This window comes from Callionymus lyra, chromosome 1 (genome assembly GCF_982586985.1).
Source record: "Callionymus lyra chromosome 1, fCalLyr1.hap1.1, whole genome shotgun sequence".
Lineage (NCBI taxonomy): Eukaryota > Metazoa > Chordata > Actinopteri > Syngnathiformes > Callionymidae > Callionymus > Callionymus lyra.
This window is the reverse complement of record NC_141818.1, coordinates 2860934-2880408: the sequence shown is the minus strand read 5'-3', so window position 1 is coordinate 2880408 and position 19475 is coordinate 2860934. Positions and strand designations below refer to the sequence as shown.

The 19475-nt window shown below is 39.8% G+C and overlaps 1 protein-coding gene across 3 annotated transcripts in view; it reads right to left on the bottom strand.

Annotated features, from left to right (window-relative positions):
* Nucleotides 1-19475, bottom strand: part of LOC148087431 (rho guanine nucleotide exchange factor 28-like) — a 54672-nt gene that overhangs the window by 29695 nt on the left and 5502 nt on the right. For 2 of the 3 annotated variants that reach the window (XM_087788049.1, XM_087788050.1), the window contains exon 1: nt 5820-6101. In XM_087788049.1, the coding sequence (XP_087644175.1) occupies nt 5820-5904 (85 nt within the window). In that variant the 5' untranslated portion in view covers nt 5905-6101. Of the gene's footprint in view, nt 1-5819; nt 6102-14041; nt 14106-14571; nt 14619-14902; nt 14979-15872; nt 16075-16175; nt 16360-18727; nt 18918-19475 lie in introns of those variants that run through there. The other variant, XM_087788048.1, reaches the window with a different exon arrangement.

Here is a 19475-nt window from a genome sequence, read left to right as displayed (position 1 = left end):
ACCTATCTTTGCTTGAGATCTTTGAAGGGGAAGTTATTTATATTATAATCTAAATGTCCCTCGTTTACCTCGCTCAGCTCTTTCATCATCTGGAAAGTTCTGGCAACACAATTATAATCTAAATGTGTCTCCATCTTCTTCTGCTTATTCTCTCCTGAAGGGCGTCTGAGCTTGTGTCAATCCTAGCTCCAGCATGTCAAGAAGTTGTATAAATTATAAAAACGTGTTTACTCAATCCATTCACCCATCCATTTTTCTATGCCGCTTAATCCCTGATGGGGGTCGTGAGGAGGGGGTGAAGCATATCCCAGTTTCATTGGGCGAGAGGCAGGGGAAACCCTGGACAGGAGGTCACACAAAGACTCACAACTATTCAAACACATACCTACGGACAATTTCCTACAGTTCCCGATCAACTCTGTAAGTTTTTGGACTGTGGGAGGAAACCGGAGTGCCCGGAGTAAACCTGAACAACACGTGTAAAACATACAAACTCAACACAGAAAGCTCACAAGTTGGCTCCCTTCAGACCTGGAAGCAAACCGGCAACCTTCTGGCTGTGAGGCGACAGCGCTAACTACTACATCACCGTCGTCCCGTTTACTCGATCCATCTTTAAATATTTTTTTAGTATATTTAGTAGAAGTAGTAGTTGTATACAGTGGTCAGTCGTTTATTGATGTGTTACGTTCTGAAACCTCGCAGCGTTAAACGAAATCTGTTAAGTTAAACAACATTTATATAAACTTGCAAACTCAAGATTGCATATAAGTAAGTAAATAATATTTGTAGAGCGCTTTTCCAGACCAGGGTCACAAAGCGCTTAAACAATTAAAACAATATTCAATAAAGTATATACTTAAAAGGTCAAAACAACACAGAGACAAACACAGTCTCAGAGAATCAAAGAAAAGCCTGTACAAATAAAAACGTCTTAAGATGTTTCTTAAAGGAGTCAGTAGATACATCAAGTGCAAAGAGAGAGAGAAGATCGTTCCAAAGCTTAGGAGCAACAGTCTGGAAGGATTTCTCTCCTCTGGTCCAGAACCATGTTCAGGAACCATCAGTAGATTCTGATCCACAGACCTCAGAGCCTGAGCTGAGGTGTAAGGCTGAATCAGAATCTACTGATGGAAGGTCTGACCATCAATAGATCTGAAAGTAAGAACCAGACCTTTAAATTGGTCCTGAAAGAAACTGGCAGCCAGTGAAGAGATTTAAGGATCAGAGAAATGTGAGTTCTTCTACTAGAGCGGATCTGAATTCTAGCTGCAGAGTTTTGTATGAACTGCAGGCGAGAAAACTCGTTCCTGTTAGGACATGAAAAAAAATGTTGCAATAGTCCAGACGTGAAGACACAAATGCATGGATTACAAGGCGAGACAACTCCTTCTTGTTAAGACATGAAAACAAAAGGTTGCAATAGTCCAGACGAGAAGAAACAAAATGCATGGATTATAAGGTACCATCCCTCTCTTGCATTGCCGCCCAGCCAACCAATTACAGCTGACGATCACTGCAAAATAGACCTTTAATTTAGATACAGTATCTTAGCGACCAATCAGTCGTCACTAAATGGAGCCGTGTGTAGAAAGGCATCATGGGAGTTCACCGTTATGATGTCACCATTGGTAAGATTTGATGTCGTTATTAGTGCCTTCTACTCAATTCTGTGATTGAGAGTATTTGCTGTTCAAATAAATCACCCGATTGTAACCGAGTGAACAATGATGAGAAGCTTTGACCTTCCATACTACAATATATTTGAACATGTAATACCGTGTTAGGACTGTGAAGGGTGAACCGTGATATGACGAGGGACCACTAGTCTGGATATTTAAAAAGAAATGTTGTAAGTACGTATTTACGCAGGACCAGATCTTAATGAAGATATATTTCTCAGTCTTTCAAACATGCATCAAGGCCGTCCTCTGTGCCAAGATTAGTCCAAAACCTGGAAGTGGGTCAAAAGCGCTGTTGTGTAGCGGATAACGTTTCACATGAACCCACTTGAGGAACTCAACAGACGGACCTAATAATTGTGGTCCTGGGTGAAGTCCAAAAAGCCGCAGCTGGCCGCCAACAGCTTGATCATTCATACACCCCTGACCCATAAACGTCGCCTCGCTGAACTGCGCTCTGTGTTTAACATTAGTTAGCCGCGAGTTCGTGTTACTAACACCTCGGATCTGCACGAGGATGAAGCCGTCCGCGGGGGAGGCGCTGAGATCTGTCCGCAGGTTGCCACTACAAAGGAAGGCTGTAGGTAAAGCCATGTGTGGATCTGTTTGTTCAAGGTTTTCTTTGTGATGTGATAGTCGCAGAGCGAGATTCAACCTTATACAGTAGCAGGGAGCAGGAGCGAAAGGGAGTCGGCGGCGAAGCTCCTACGCACAAAGAGTGCAGTCAGCGCCCGGGTCTCCTGGCCGGGAAGTTAAACAGAGAGTGACCCCTTAGACCCGTGCACACCCCCGGGAGAGGGATGGAGGGCGGGATGATGGAAAGGGGGACGCAGGGGGACCGCAAGGGGTCCTTCTGGAGTGACAAGAGGACATGAACCTACTGCAACATGTTGGAACACTTGTGGCTTGTTATCATTCCTCAAGAGTTTGTGTCTGTGCTCCACGATTCGCTATTAACACTAGGAGTGTGTATCGGCGAGAACCTGGCGATACGATACGTTTCATGATACAGGAACTACGATACGATATATCGTGATACTGTAGTAACAAGAATATATTTGTAGTATTGTCGAGTACTTGACGCTGGTGTTGCAGAATTTACAGACCTCATGACTCTTGACGAAGTGGTAACTACTTGCATTTGTTTTGAAACCAAAACATGTCCAAACATCAGCTTTAAAAGCTGCTGGAGTCACTGTATCCTCTCGTCCTCAGTCATCACCCGGATCCTATATTTTTAGTAAGTAAGTAATTTGTATTTATATAGCGCTTTTCCAGACCAGGGTCACAAAGAGCTTAAACAATCAAAACAATATTCAATAAAGTATATGGAGGGTGTCATGATTGCTGCCATCTAGCGACCGGAAATTTAATTGCAACACAAAAATGAACAAACGCTGTGAATATTTGATTGGTTCATTGTAAATAAAAAAAATAAAAAAACATATTCTTTTATTTAAAAAACGCTTAATTGAAGCATATACTATGTTAAAAAAGAAATTATGCTTTGAAGCACAAAAAAATAAATGGACACAGTATCACAAAAATATTCTGATACATCGGCGTATCGATATTTTCTATCCCTGATGAACATCTTGCTGTTTAATGTTTGCGTTGATAATTTACCTTCTTAAACACCAAGGGGGGAAAACAAGATCAAAGGTCTTAAAATAGGAGATACCGACATAACCTCAAAGCTCTCGAAGGACGTTTAAATTACTAAAATAATCGTCCGGCAAAGAATCCACAAACCAAACTTCAGTCAAAAGTCTCCGGCATCCAAGCATCACATTTGTGTGTTCCAGCCATGTTTTCGTTCGAGCGTGTCACTCAAACCCAGACATTTAAAACCCGAAAAGGTGGAGAAATAAACCTGGTCGCACCTGAAATCACACCGCTCGGCTGTATTTGCATCAGATTGCGTCTCGCAATTTAATTGAGAAAGCTGAACTCCGGCACGTTATAAAAGAGTCCTGTATGGCGAGGAACTATGCAGATGTCAATCATAATCCCGGACCAATAACATGCATAATGGAGCGGAGCTCGGCGCTTGAAAGGCGAGGAGAGAGATGGCTGGAGCGAAGCCATGACTCAGACATGGCAGTAACTCGAGCTTCCTCACTGTCTGACTCTGGTTCGCTCGCCTTCCCACAGACATCCACGCAACTACGACTCTGATTCTCGAGACCCGAAAACAATCACTCGCCAGACGAGCTGGTTAGCATCAACAGGAATCTGACTGTGTACACATGTGGAGAACACAATGGAATGTTAACAAAGACATGGATGTCAATTTAACGGGTCATTTCAAAAATGTGGTTTTGGATTATTCTGCAGATTTCTTTCTTTAAAAAAAAAAGCATGACACATCGTGTACACAACTTTAATCTCCCCTTTGCTTCATCTGATTTATTTAATCTAGTGGTTTTTCTCGTGTCTCACTTAAAAGTTCTGAAGCAACAGATTTGCCTCGAGGAACCACAATTGAGAGACGAACGAAGTTGGCATAATTCTGTTGTTGACATAAACAATATGTTCTTTATCTTTAGACTTAGATTGTATCATCTTGTTCTTTCTCTTTATTTCTCTTTGTTCTTGTTCTTATTTTATTTTGATTATTTTTTATGAAAAATTGCTGTACCTAACCTAACCTAAACCAAAATCACCTTTTTCTGTTTCCATCCTAAACATTAGCAAGTCAGTAAAATTGTGAATGACACCAGAGGTCATAAAGCAATGTTGACATAAGAGAGTGAGGGGGGATGGAGGAGGGGGGTGCTTTAAATGACATCCTCAGCTGTTCCATCAGTAACTCTGATGTTGACGTATCTTTACTATAAAATAAAGAAGGGGCGAAATCTAGACTTCCACATGATTTGGCCTCCAAGAGCTTTAGATGCAAAACTAATATATCATCACATTTTATTTTTTAAAAATGTCGAAATTGTGAACAACTTTTTTTTCTTGCTAGTAGAGTTGAGAAGGACACGTATATATATCAACTTCTGGTCAAAGATATCTGACTAAATACACATTTTGTTTGGCCTACGACTTAAGATTTTGGCCCTTTGACACCTCTGCAAGTAATAGCTTTTTATGTTGAAGAGGATCCAACAGAAGCAGGTCAGACCGAGAGTACCTGGGTTGGCACGAGCTTCAGTGACTACGGCGAGACAAGAAGAAACGAGACGTTACATACCGAGGAACTTATTATGAATATATAAATCACTGCTACCTGGTTATTTAAGTGGCTGTAGGGAATACAAATCTTGATAGAATTTGGAACCTAAACAAGTCATGCAACATTTCATGACAGTTTTCATCAAACAGAATTGATATTTTTGAATATTATAATCCATCCCAGAGTCAATATCGTGCAGACTTACATTTTGTAGATGATGAGCACATTTGTACCAAAGTAAACAAAGCCAGCGACTAGAGAGCGATCAATAGTTAAACCCACAAACACATCTGTTTTTCCCACTGAAACCAAGTCTTGAGTTTGGAAAAGCGTTCAAATCTCCACACATATTCCTGGAGAATCAACCTCATCGATGACAAGATTTCGCCGCCAGGATGAGTTTACATTTGGAGTTTAGATAAGAGTGATATCACCCCGAGAAACCCCAAGGCTTTGACAGTAAACTGCAACAACATCACACTGACAGCGAGATGAGATGGCATCAGGCTTCTAACTACAGTTTTCCAGATTCATTCATGCCAACAACTAGGGGGGAGAGAAGCTGTTGAAATTTCCAAGACATTCAATCAGTCTGGAGTGGACATCTGACATTCCGCGACACACTGTCAGATATCAGGTTACATCACTAGCAAACAGGCTGTTATCTTTCCGCTGTAGCCTCGGTGGAAGTCTGAGGGTGAGGATTGGTAATGGGAACAGGCTAAATTTAACTTTATTGTTTCAGATGTCAGCGGAGAAAAGTGTCTGCCTACGCGGCAGCTTGTGTGAATTTTCACTTTTTCCATCTGTCATGTTCGGTCCAGATGGATGACGTTGCAGAAGGAAAACAAGCACAAACGGGAAAAAGTTGCGACTAGAATCGACCGAACACCTGTGAGACCTTCTGATCCTCTTGAGTAGTTTTTAATAACAGGGTTTAAATAATCACTCTTTACCTTTCTGTCCCATCTTCTTTCGCATCCTCATCCTGGGAAAAGATGGCCAGGAGTAGTTGAAGGGAGAGTCCGAGTCCGAGTCCATGATCGTGGGGTTAAAGTCTTAATCCGATCGATTCAAGATAAACGAGTGAAGCCGCTCGGTCGTTCCATCCATTCTCCCGGGGCGCTGGACAGACTTTCGGGGTCGGCTCTCTACCCAGTCCCATGCAGACACTGACACTTTAGGAGTGAGCCAGCATGTTCCCCCCAGTCTGCCCTCCCCCTAAAGTCCTCCCCCTCCCCCTCTTAAACTCTCAACCAACTGTTTGACAGAGCCGGGAGCGACCTCAGAGCCTCGTTCCCTCCTCGACTTCTGTGCCTCGATCCCGTCGTATATCTCGGCTTTTTTCCCAACGTTAGACGCTTCTGTCTTTTCACTCGTCCACTCACTCTGTGTGGAGATCAACACATGCTGACAGAGGCTTCAGGGGGTGGAGAAGGAGGGGTAGAGCCTCCGAAAAAAAAAAAGTGACCCGAGGAGAGTGAGAGACAAAGTCAAATATAGGAGTGACTTCAGAACCTACAGTGAAGACAAACACGAGGTCAGACAGGTGGGGAGGTGAGACTTCAGAGACGATCATTAACCGAGGCTGGTTCATGATTGTCTCGCAGACTTTTCTACCTCGGAGGGAAGGTTGTTAATCCACAAACTCTACGGTTTGACTTTATTTTGCCGGTGCAGTACGATAAATGGGGGCTGGCAAATCGGCTCGGGAGGGAAGGAGGGGGCGGGGGGGTGACTGCCATGTCAGCAGCTTCACCATGGAGACTGATGTGAGGGTTGTTCCTCACTAAACATGTTCTTTTTCTTCACAACTCTGTAGAAGTCGACGTGCTGGTGTGAAGTAATTGACATGGAATCAAACAACTATTCAGGCTTGTTCAAGCCCATCTTGATCTGGGGGTCACATCTTTCCAAGTCATGGACTAGAGTTGAACTAGCTTCGTGGCTCTGCTAACACATGGTACTATAGTCTATCTCACTTGACGTCCTACTGAAGGTAGTTTACACTTAACACGCAAGTCACTGAAACCTTCTTTCCTCCATTACTTTTTCTCCTAACATCTCCACATGAGCCGTTTTTCTGATTTACTCATTTCTACTCTTGTCCTTCCTGAACACCTTCAAATCTTTCAACTCTACCTCTTTGTGTCATGGCTACCTTATCTGTCCTTTAACACTTCCTAAAACACTCTTTTGCCATAGATCATCTCAACAACATCCTATCCATCATGCCTGCACTCTTCTTCACCTCTTCTTCTCAATGTTTAGACCCTACCTTTGTCTCCAAACCCCTCCAGGTGACCTGATTTTCTGGAGAACCCTATTCTAATCGTGTCCCTCCTGAGCACCTTCAACTCTGTCAGGACTATGGCGTCTAAACCAACACAAGTCTCACTGATTTCCTTTAAAGATTCGTCAAACATTCTTCTGCGACTGATCGTCTCTACCTTCTCCTCCACCCATTCCATCGCTCTTCTTCACCTATTTCACAATATCATTAAGTGTTTGGACAGTGCTAATAATCGTGAGGTGAGAGTCCAATGCAACTTAGTCATTACGAAACAATGGATTTTTGTCACTTTGGCAAAATTAAGCTGATATGGTTTTATAATGTTTGTCTCCGATGGGAAGTGGTTCAATCATTAAGTCAAAAATGATGGACCTGCAGTGTAGCTGTTGACAGTGTGACTTCACCAATGACATGTCTTTGAAACTGTGTATTTTATACTTTAATTGTGGGTTTAGTCCACATTCTGTAATTAAAACAAATGTCATTAACACTGTCATTGGGACTGGGTAGAAATGGAGCAGATCAGAAAATAGTTTATCAGAGGGACATGTGGTTTGGTCAGATGATGCTTTGGATCATCTGAAGGAGAGAGAAAGTGTTGGACATTGAAAGTTGTAGACGGAAGAAGTAGAACAGTCTACCAATGTGTTTGGCATATGTGTTTAATGAGGACATGAAGGACATAAAGATATGTGACTAGGGTGATCCAGATAAATACTTTAAAGGTCAACTACTGTGAAAACCCAACTCTCCTGACTCACTCACATGTTTCAAATGTTGAAGTCTTGCAGTAAGTCCCTCATCATGACCATGTTTTGAACTTATTACTTCATAAAGTTCTCCCCCGTCTGAAATCTGGGCGAACGAGAGGTTACGAGAGTGGAGTCCATTATGATGTAATAATGGCTTCACTCCTCCTTCAGCCAGCTGTAATCACGCCCCACACAACAAGTCCCTTGGAGGTAGGGACTTCCGGGATTGATGACGCGCAGTGACAAACCTCTATGTTTGAACAATCTAAGCAGAATAGAGAAAATAGTTTTGTACAAACAGACACATACTTATAAGTACAATAGAGGTCCAAGATCTATTAAAGAGACCCTCAGATTAGTTTCTATTTAAGGTGGAGCAGGACGCCTCACCTCTGATGGGAAGTAACCAACCAATTAGAGCCCAAGAATCAAACTCAGGTATTAAATTATAATGCGGGCTAGCCAGTACTAGTAAAGGAAATCATGTGTTTCTATGTAGTTTTCATGCAAACCCGACTCCGTTCAGCGAGTGTGTTGAGTTGGCACAGTATACTGGTGCACATTAATGCTTCCTTTGTGAGGTCCCTGTGAGCTTTAATCCCTTTTTCCGCTCCCCAATTAGATCCCTCAGCCGGGGTCGGAGACTCTTGTTAGCATTAATGCCGCTACACTTATTGTCTGCTGTCGCTCGGCCAACTTGTCCATATCATAAAAATCTTTATTTCCCGGCGTTATAGAGCAGACTATTCTCCGTCGTCCTGTCTCATCTCCCAGGGGAGCTCAACGAGGCTGCTGGAAAGATGCATTCAGTAATGCCTTGGCAACCCCCATTCATCCTAAAACAGCCCCACTACTCTATATACCCCGCGTCCCCTTCAGAACACATTCTCCTGCACAAGCACACACGGCCTCCTTCCTTCCTTCGGCTGTGGTGAACGGGGTCTCTCAGGATGAAGTGTCATTTTGCTGTTTGTTCTATGAACTCCCGTTAAAAAGCTGACCTGGAAAGATGGGACCGGTGTGAGGCCCGGGCCGAGGGTGAATGAGTCCGTTTGTCCGAGAGAAGGTATTTGAGGGCAAGAGTGTATTCAGGGAGTGGTATTTGAATGCTGGGTGCATTCGAAGGGCAACGAGGGATGTTTTTAAGAAAGTCTTATACCTTCAAGTTCAACTGTTTATCATGGATCAGGTCAATAGGGAGGCAGGACCATCTGTGGTACCCCTAATCCATCACCGATAAGAGTAAAGATCTCTTTGAATCCCTGCTACATGACCACAACACAACGACTCACTTGAGAAGTAAAGGTTCGGGTTCAACACTGAGGTTCTCCCTCCATCTCACCATCTCTCTCCATTTCACTTTCTAAAGGAGAGACGGACCTCGAGGAGTCCAACAGGTTCCACCGACAGCGCCAGTTTCACTAATAAGTGTTCTTATTTGCAGTTTTATTTTGATCACTTCCTTCTGTTTTTGAATTTTATCTTTAAAAAAAAATGTAATTAATGTTGAATAGATGTGTATAAAAATAATTATTGCATCCATGATCTCTCTATTTAAAAAAAAGTTTTCACTCTATTGCTTACATTCAAAAACCTTTAAAAAAAATTATACAGTCTATGTAATACATATTTATTAAACTATTATTAGGGTTGTATTAGGTAGCCCGTTTCTTAAAAGTGTAGTTTTGCATTTATTTTATATTTTGTGATTAAATTATTTACTATTTAAACTATTATTTAATGAACGTATGTATGAATAAAAACATTTTTAAACAAATATTGTAAATTATAATGTATTTTCTTCACCGAATCTTCAATAATTATTAAATAATTAAATAGTAAACATCTACAAATGTTAATATGTTTTTTAAGTGAATGATTACTTGACAGACCCTTAAGACATTCTTCTGATAGATTTTCATTGTTCTGTAAATGCAGACTATTTTATCGTGAGGATTCAGTGGAGGTGAGTGAGATGGAATCCAGTTAGAAAGAGAGACAACATAAAGAAGACGGGCAGAACATCACAGCTAGGGTCAAAATTCCACATCCCTTCGCTCCCTATGACTGCAGCAGCTCCGTCTGTCTGTTGCATGACGTGGCTCGAGTCAAGTGGTCATAAAAACAAGCTGGAATCACGGTGGACGCTCCACTGGATGCTGGTCATTCGACAAGTCTGGAATGTGCGAAGAGGAATTTAAGTGTCTAGAAAGGTCAAATATGAACCGTAATCCAGGAGGAGTCGTTTAGAACCTGAGCTTTGTTTCCACGGGATCGTGGGGTGGGGGGGGATCAAGTGACCGCAGTTGTTGTTAATCTAAAGTACCAAAGGTGAGCCATCGAGGTCACAGGCAGGATGTTTTTGAAGAGGACCGAGCAGAAAAAGCCAAAACCGCACAGCCCGGAAAACATCACATGGCACAGGAAGTGGAGAACGCCGATCTCTACAGCCAAGTGTTATAAAGTCTGAGGCGACCACAGCATTCTTACGCCGAAGCATCGGTGAGCGCAGCAACACACGGCAATCATTAACCCGCAGGATGTTCCCGCTCTTAAATCCTTTCCTTCCCATCAGGAGGATGTTTCAGCCACCTCCCCGGGATTCATCCCTGGAACTGTCACAAGCTTCTGAAGCTTAGTTACAGAGGTGAGCGCCGTTACTCGGCAAATACCAACGACAGGATTTAAAAAAAAAAAAAAGAGGAAATCAGCTGCGAGTTGATCTTTGAAGATTGATGGGCACTGGAACTACCAGTGGAAAGGAAAGGATTTCCTGTTGGAGAGCAGATATGAATGTATTAATGGCCAAATCATAGTCAGATGATTCTTCTTTCTCTTCAACAGGGACCCGAACAGAGGATTGTACTCTCAGGAGGTCCAGCCTGGTCGTCAGCTAAAACAAACTGAAGAGAAATACAATACTCTCCACACTCTTCTCAGTCTGTTCCCTCAACTGTTGGCAGACCAGAAGTTTAGTGTGAGCCCCAGGTGTTATTGTGTTTCTTACTTCTTACTTACGGAGTAATACTATGAGGCTTTGCAGAATAATACTACAGAGCCTTGCAGAGTAATAATATGAAGCCTTGCAGAATAATACTACAGAGCTGTGCAGAATAATAATATGAAGCTTTGCAGAATAATACTACAGAGCCTTGCAGAGTAATACTATGAAGCCTTGCAGAATAATACTACAGAGCCTTGCAGAGTAATAATATGAAGCCTTGCAGAATAATACTACAGAGCCTTGCAGAGTAATAATATGAAGCCTTGCAGAATAATACTACAGAGCCTTGCGGAGTAATAATATGAAGCCTTGCAGAGAAATAATATGAAGCCTTGCAGAATAATACTACAGAGCCGTGCAGAGTAATACTATGAAGCCTTGCAGAGAAATAATGTGAAGCCTTGTAGGGAAATAATATGAAGCCTTGAAGAATAATACTACAGAGCCTTGCAGAGTAATAATATGAAGCCTTGCAGAGTAATAGTATAAAGCCTTGCAGAATAATAATACGAAGCCTTGCAGAGTAATAATATGAAGCCTTGCAGAATAATACTACATAGCCGTGCAGAGTAATAATATGAAGCCTTGCCGAGTAATAATAGGAAGCCTTGAAGAATATTACTTGGAAGCCTTGCGGAGTACTAACATGGAGCCTTAAGAAATAATTCTATAGAGTAATACATCGAAGCCTCGAGGTGCAGCTGAACCAAGCAAAGTAACACTTTGATTGGTGGAGTAATAATATAAAGCCTTGAAGAGCATTGTGAAGTAATACTACAGAGTCTTGCAAATGAAGCATTGCAGTGGAGATTCACTGAATAATACACAATAGTAAAAAAGCCTCAAAGCAAGAACACGGTCCAGACAACCCTTGGTTTGGATCTGGGGAACATCTAAGTTGTCCTAACACTTGTAAGGACTCTGGTTTCCTCCCACAGTCAAACAACACACAGGTTAATCAATGACTCCAGATCTATGTTTAAGCAAGAAATGATAAAAACAGATGTTGGCAGGTTGTGAAAAAAAGCTTCCGTTTGTCTTGTTCAATCATATGCTTGATGTTGGATTATTTTTGTATTCCTTTTGGGCAGGTTTCGTATTGTGTTTGTGCTGGAACCCATTATTCAGACCTGGCAACCTCTCTGTCAAGCAGAGCTGCAGACTCCAACAAAAGGTCCACTTTGACCACAAATGAAAAATAAACCACCAGCGGTGCGAGTGTGTTTGTGCGTCTCATAGGTTGTCCTCTTGTGACTTTCCAGTGCCTCCCCTGCTTCCAACTCAAAAGGTTGGCAATTCAATTCCCTAAGGGCCACATTATTTACTGGGAATGTTGCCTAGTCAAACCAAAAAAGAGGAGCCAGGAACCAAAATAGGAGAAAAAAATTAAATAAACAATACAGGTTAAAAAAAAAGAAAAGAAAAACATGAAATAAACCTTAATATTTCACTAAAATATTTTTAAAAAATCGTGTGTAATTCGTTTTTAAATTATTATTTTTCTAAAATATGAGCTTAATATTTACTCTGATTATTATGAGAAGAAAGGACAGAGAGAAAAATGTCTCTAGTTCAATTTTTTCAGGCTTATGAGTCACCGTGACCCTGGTGTTAAAGACCATTTTCCTTTTTTTAATTCTTTTTTTTCTCTGTCCAGTCTTCTCATAATAATCAGAGTAAATATTAAGGTCATATTTTGAAAAAAGTAATAATTAAAATGTATAATTTAATTATTCATTCATTATTTTAAATGTGTTATTTGGTATACCATAAACTCATTTCTTTTCAGGACTTCAGGTCACCATGACCCTGAGATAACAAAGGTTAACAAAGAACTTAAATAGCTATATTTAGAGTTTATATAATAATCAATACAAATAGAATCTGTTAGAAACATGTTCTACTCATTAAGGCCACATGAATACAGTAGTAGTACTAGAGTAGTTGGGATTAAGTGAAAGAATATGTTCCTTAAACATCAGTTTAATCATATTTTTTTTATTGTTAAACTAATGCAACTGGTGTAAAGAATAAGATGAGATTTAAAAATATATATATATATTTGTCTATGGTTTAATTTTTATTTTTTTAGTCACATTTGAATATTTAAACTAGTTAAATATCTTTGAAAGTGACGTGTCTCTGGGCGTCACTATTGGAGATGAGGAAGAGGAAGTTTCTAAACTCTTACTGGGAAACAGAGCTTGATAAACCAGTAAACATTTGAACGAACCCAAGGTACAAAATAAAAAAAGAAAGCATCAATTCATCAAATGCAAGTTGTAAGATTAAGTTTGGAGACGATTAAAGCCAGAGTAGCAAAAAAAAAAAAAAAAGCAGATTGAGTGCACGAATGCTCCTTCCCAGGTGCAAAACAAATAGACTCAGGGACTCATTCATTCCTCGGGCTATTAAATTGTACAATTCTGAGTTCGGGGGCAGGAGTGGAGTGAAAGTATCTGGATGTTCTGTTCTATGTTAGTCTTTGTATCCTTTGTCGTTTTTATTTTTCTTTGATCTATGTTCTTTATCTTTATCTTTAGACTTAGATTGTATCATCTTGTTCTTTCTCTTTATTTCTCTTTGTTCTTGTTCTTATTTTATTTTGATTTATTTTTTATGAAAAATTGCTGTATTAGCTGTGGCTATTGGAGAAAAAAACAATTTCCCGAAGGAGACCTCCTGAGAGATCAATAAAGTTCTAGCTTACCTTACAGTATTTGGATAATTTTTCATTCTCACCGAGAGAAATTCCCATTTACAGCAACTTCCGATTCAAAGAGAAACAAGTGAAAATACACATATCAATAATACAAAATAAAATCTTACAAATAAAATAGAAAAGATAAAACAAATTAAGATAAAAAACAACTTAGATATGAGAAAACTTACAGGGATATATACAATAAAGTGTGTTACTGGTCTGACAGTTGTTGTAAACCGCCTACACCAGTCAACATTTGTGACACCTGACATTGTTACCATGGCGACTGTAGTTTGGTCTATTAAACAGGTGATGTAATGCTTTACATCAGACTACCTCCATGTAATAATTGTCTTTTAAATACGTGTAGTAAATAAAACATCAATTATATTTATGTAATATGTGTAGAATCGTAGAAATCTTGCCTGATTCCGATGAGTCGTCGTCGTCCTCCGGGTTCATACAGAACATCAGCGGCTCCTCGTAGTCCTGAAAATAGAGAGAGCACCTTCACTCCTGAACTGAGGCGTTTCTGTGAGCGTGTAAAGAAATCACAAACCAGTATAAACACACAAGTGTTTGGCGAGCACTGGGGGGTGTGTGTGTGACACGGGGAAAGATCAATTATCTGCGCGCGCACACACACCCACACACACTCTCACACACAACAGGTCCTGCAGAAACACACACACACCGGGCAGCACACAAGACGACCATTCAGCCAAGTGTGGCGACACCTTCACAATCACAAGAACAATGTGCAGCATTCAGGGGGTGAGACGTAACTGCAGGCAGATGCAGATGTTTCAGGGTCCGCTCAGATGTTTGCCAGCTTTTTTTTTTTTTTTTTCTTCACCGTTGAATCACTATCGAGTCTCGACACAAACAACTGATCGTCGCACATCCTCTGAGGCGGAAACAACAGTGAGTAATTCATAAAAGATTTTGATCTTACGTTTTCCTCTGCTGACGAATGTTCTCCACCGACAGGCCCGTGAAGTCCTAAAAAACAAATAAAGTCACTTTAATTATGAGTTCTTTGGTTGTTCAAGCTTCGTTTTTAGGAATAAAGTGTTGTGAAAGTATACTTTTTGGACACATTTTCTTTTCGTGACCAACGTTTAAATAATTAAATGTTTTTTTTTATTTAGAATAAATAAATAAATGTATATATTTCGAAGTAAGAAGCTTTAAAAGTCATCAAAATGCCTTCAAATATTTAGTGCCATAAGGCGCTGCAGTACCACGGATCTCCAGGGGAGGTCAGTCACACAACATTTGAGTACCATTCTCTGCAGGCTCGTCCACCAACTCTTCTTTTCCAAAGATGTTTTCCACTCTTTCTCTCCGCAGAGACTTTATCTGTGACGACATCATGACAAACATCAGAGACATGACATTTCTACATCCGATCTAAATCTGGAATGCAAAACCTGAAGAAATACATTTGCATTATTCAAATTAATAAAGGTTTTGTTTCCCCATTTGAACACCTCAGTATTGTTTAGTATTTTCTTGTGTATGTTTTTTTTTGTTTACTTTTGAGTTGATTTTCACAAAAAATACTTAATTATTGTGCTACATTTAATAGAATAGCCTTTTTGGAAAACGTTATTTCAAATGTAAGATTAATTATTGATAAAAGTATTTTTTTATGGAACATAATATACTAATAAATAAGAAAAAAATGTTTCTACATCAATATAACTTAAAACAACCCAATGCAAAATTAAATATCTCAATAATTGAATTGGAAAATGCTAATATTTCCAAAATGAATGCTTTTTCTTTAAAAACACATTTTTTTTCTTATTCCAAAGATTCAAAAGTATTTTCCTAATTCAATATTTTTTAAACTCAATATAAGATTTTGGTTGCCACGAGACAATCATTTTGCTTTGAAATCATGCCAAAGCTTCTACTTCATCACATGATAAAAGTTCAAGTTCCTCTTTTGGTATTTTGTCTTGTGGCCTCTATTATACCATCATTTTTATATTGAATTTAAAAGGATACGAATTTATCGGATTTAGAAAAAGAAAATTAATATTATAACTCCAATAATTCAAACTTTTTGTGTACAAAAAACAAATCATGTGGGAAATAATCTTGTTTTTCAAAGGATAAAAACATTCTACTTTTTGACGTATTAATTTTGCAAATATTTTGATGCTTAAAGAGGAACAAAATTTAATTTTAAAAAACAAATGTAAAGTCGATTCAATATTCTGACGACACTAACAACATCATATTTACCTCTCGAAGGAAGCCCTCGTTCCTCAGTCTGTCCCTCAGAAGCAGGATGTCGGCATGTCGACTCTCCTCCGAACTCCACCTCAGGTTCTGCCGGACGGTCAGCGTCAGGTTCCCCGTGTCGTGACAGAACCTCAGCAGGCGGCAGCGATCGGCCCAGACCTGCGACAGACCGGCCGGGGGCGTGGCCAGGGGATTTGGGGGGCTGCGGTAATAAAAGGTGATACAGTTTAGTAATGTCATAAAAATGGTGATTCAGATTCAGGTGATGTCAGACAAACATCCTTCACATTCAAAACATCCTACCGTGAGAGCAGCTCCAGCATCGCCCCGTTTCCCGACGACCTCGCGAGCTGCAGGGGCGTGACCCCGTCCTCGTTGGGCAGGTTGATGGCCAGCAGACCCCCGGGCTGACACAGCAGTAGCTCGGCCAGTCGGCACAGACCCCACCTCACCGCCAGGTGGAGGGGAGACTCCGTGGGGCGTCGGCCTGGTGAGACAGAAACGGGATCAGGACGTTAATAATCACAACAGTTTGACTGGACGTCGAAGATAAATAATAACTGATTAACGTCAAAGAGAAAGACTTAAAACACCTCAATAAGTCGATCAAAACAACAGGTTATAGTGGAAAATAAAAAGCACGCAAAAGCTTTTATTCTTCACGTTGTTAAAGTAAACATTAAAAAAGTCAAACTATATGTTTTTAATAGAATATCAGGCAGTTGACCTACATGTCAACAATTTATTTTACATCTCTGCCCCACTGACCTACTTTAGGCTGCGACAGGTTCTGGAGTCTCAATGTGCTCCAACACGATCAAGAATTTGAATCAGGAATTTATAGACGGATTCGCAGTAGATCCACTTCAATTGATTGAAAGTGATTGTGGTTTTGATCAAGTGAAGCCATGTTACAATCCTTCACTCTCACGTAACCGTCTTCATTCAGACAAAGAGATCCATCACTTAAATATGCTCCATCATGCTCTGGACGCCTCAAAACAACTTTATTTTCATCTGTGTTGACGATTTATTGGAACTTATAGAGTAGTTTTGATGACAGATACAGACTCTGTGTCCTGATGTGATCATGATTGCAGGCCCAAAGCTTCTATTTATTTTTTTGGGCACGTAAGTCAATATTCAGACAGTTTAAAATTGCAAAAAAATGTTTGAAATATTATACCAAATTTCACACTTGGAAAAAAAAAATCAAGTATAAATACCTTTGTTTAATTCAAACGCATTTTTTTTTAATGTTTTCATTCTTTGAGGCTCAATGATTATCTCTGTGTTAGTTCTTCTCCACAAAGTCAAGTTTTACTCTCATCATTGACATCCCTAATATATATTTATTATCATTTCTTAAACACTGATATCTTTAAAAATCAACATATCAACATTTAAATAAACCTTTTTTTATTTTATTTTTTTATTTTGCTAAATATCCAATCGGTCATGTCAGATTAATTGGCAATATAGGGAAGTTATATTAGATAATATTCGGAACAAAAACATGAAGAACAACAAAATGAAGAACAACAACAACAACATTAAGAACAACAACAACAACATGTAGAACAACAACAACAACATGAAGAACAACAACAACAACATGAAGAACAACAACATGTAGAACAACAACCACAACATGAAGAACAACAACATGTAGAACAACAACAACATGTAGAACAACAACAACAACATGAAGAACAACAACAACATGAAGAACAACAACATGTAGAACAACAACAACAACATGAAGAACAACAACAACAACAACAAGGAGAACGTGAAGAACAAGAAGAACAATAACCACAAGAAGAAGAAGAACAAAAACAACAACATGAAGAACAATATCAACAACAACAACAACAACAACAAGAAGCAGAAGAAGAATAAATAATAATAATACAAAATATGATAATATGGGTGTGAATGAGCAACTTGATGGAGGTTTGTTTCTTGAATACTAATTCTAGTATTCTAGTTCCTTTTTTCATTTTTTCCTTTTTACCTAATTAACTTTTATTAAATAAAATAAGACAGTAATATCGATCAGGATTAGATGTTTTTTTCAAGTAAATAATATTTAATTATTCAAATTTCCTGCATTTGATAGAAGTAGCTTTTAACTCAAACCGATTCTATATTCACCCAGATTAAATAATTGTTGGCAGATTTTCTGACGCATGTTTCGACTCGTCAACAGAAACAGGTACAAGTACAAGAAAAAAAATAAAGATCTTGCCAACAACTTAAGGTGAGATGTTTTTCAGGGTCATATCAATAAATGTTAAAGTACAAACCTCTCACATCAACAACATCATTTTCAGCCGAAGATAAGAAGTCAGCTGCACGAGCGAACGTCGAGCTCTGAGCCGAGTTATGAAATTATCTGCAGACGTTTAGAAAGAGACTCTGCGATGAAACAGGCTCTTGTAATCCACTTAACCCCAAATCTACTGTGTGGTTTATGTAGGTTGCTGTGCACAAACACTGCAGACACACCAAGACAACAGAGAGGTCAACGCACACATGCACAAACGCTCACACACACACACACACACTGTACTGTTTCCAGATGGAACGGCTCTATTAACCACATTACTGGCCCGTTAATTGGCCGTGATGAATTCAACAGGAGCAACAGGCGACCGACGTTACTTCCGACTTCTGACCGGCGAGGATGGAAACTGGAGATGATTGTGAGGAATACAGAGTTCAAGAGTTCAAGCGGCAAAATCGGGTTAAGAACCCGCTCACCTCAAAGCAAACGTACGCCACCATGGATTGCGGTTTGTATTCCACACACTGGTCTTCATCTAAAAATAATCCCTAGTAGGTATTTTTACCGCTCTGGCCGTCTCCGCCGCCCAGCACATTCCAGCTCTGAGGAATATCCAGATTGGCCATGGCCAAAGCTACTCGCCGGTCCGCGGCGCCGCGGGAGTTCTGTTGGCCCACGTTGAAGAGGCTCCTCAGATCCTTGTGATCCGTGGAGCTGAGGCGATGTCCGTGCAGCACCAGGTGCTCGGCCAGATCCTGGACATCAGTTTGAGCGTTAAACAGATATTTACTGAATCAATGCCGTCTGAATATTAAATGAATGAATTCAAATGTTTTTTATGAAGTTTAGATTAGTTCAATTCAGTATTACAGTTAATTTAAGTTTTACACATGGTTTGATATTTTAATTCGAATAATAAAAATACATGTTCTCAATTCAATATGTTTTAATTCGTAGCCTTTTAAATCTATATCTATAATGAAAATGACGGCCATGAACTGCTCTGCGTCTGGACTGAGCCCGATTTTTCGGCTTTAGCTTTATTCCTTTTCAAAGGCCGAAAATGGTCAAATTACTCCCTTATTATTAGTAATTTTCTTCGTCTCATTCTTAGGAAGGTTTTAAACCAAATATGGGCACTGTAGCAAACATATTGGACTAAAATACAGTCTTTTAACCCAATTTGTTATTGCAGGGTCAAAGTGACCCGAAGGCCCGAAAAAAAATGTGTTGTCTCTGGGTCAAGGTGAAGAACCTACACCACTACAATAAGCCAGGAAGGCTGTTCTTCTTGACCCTGAAGTAACACAAGG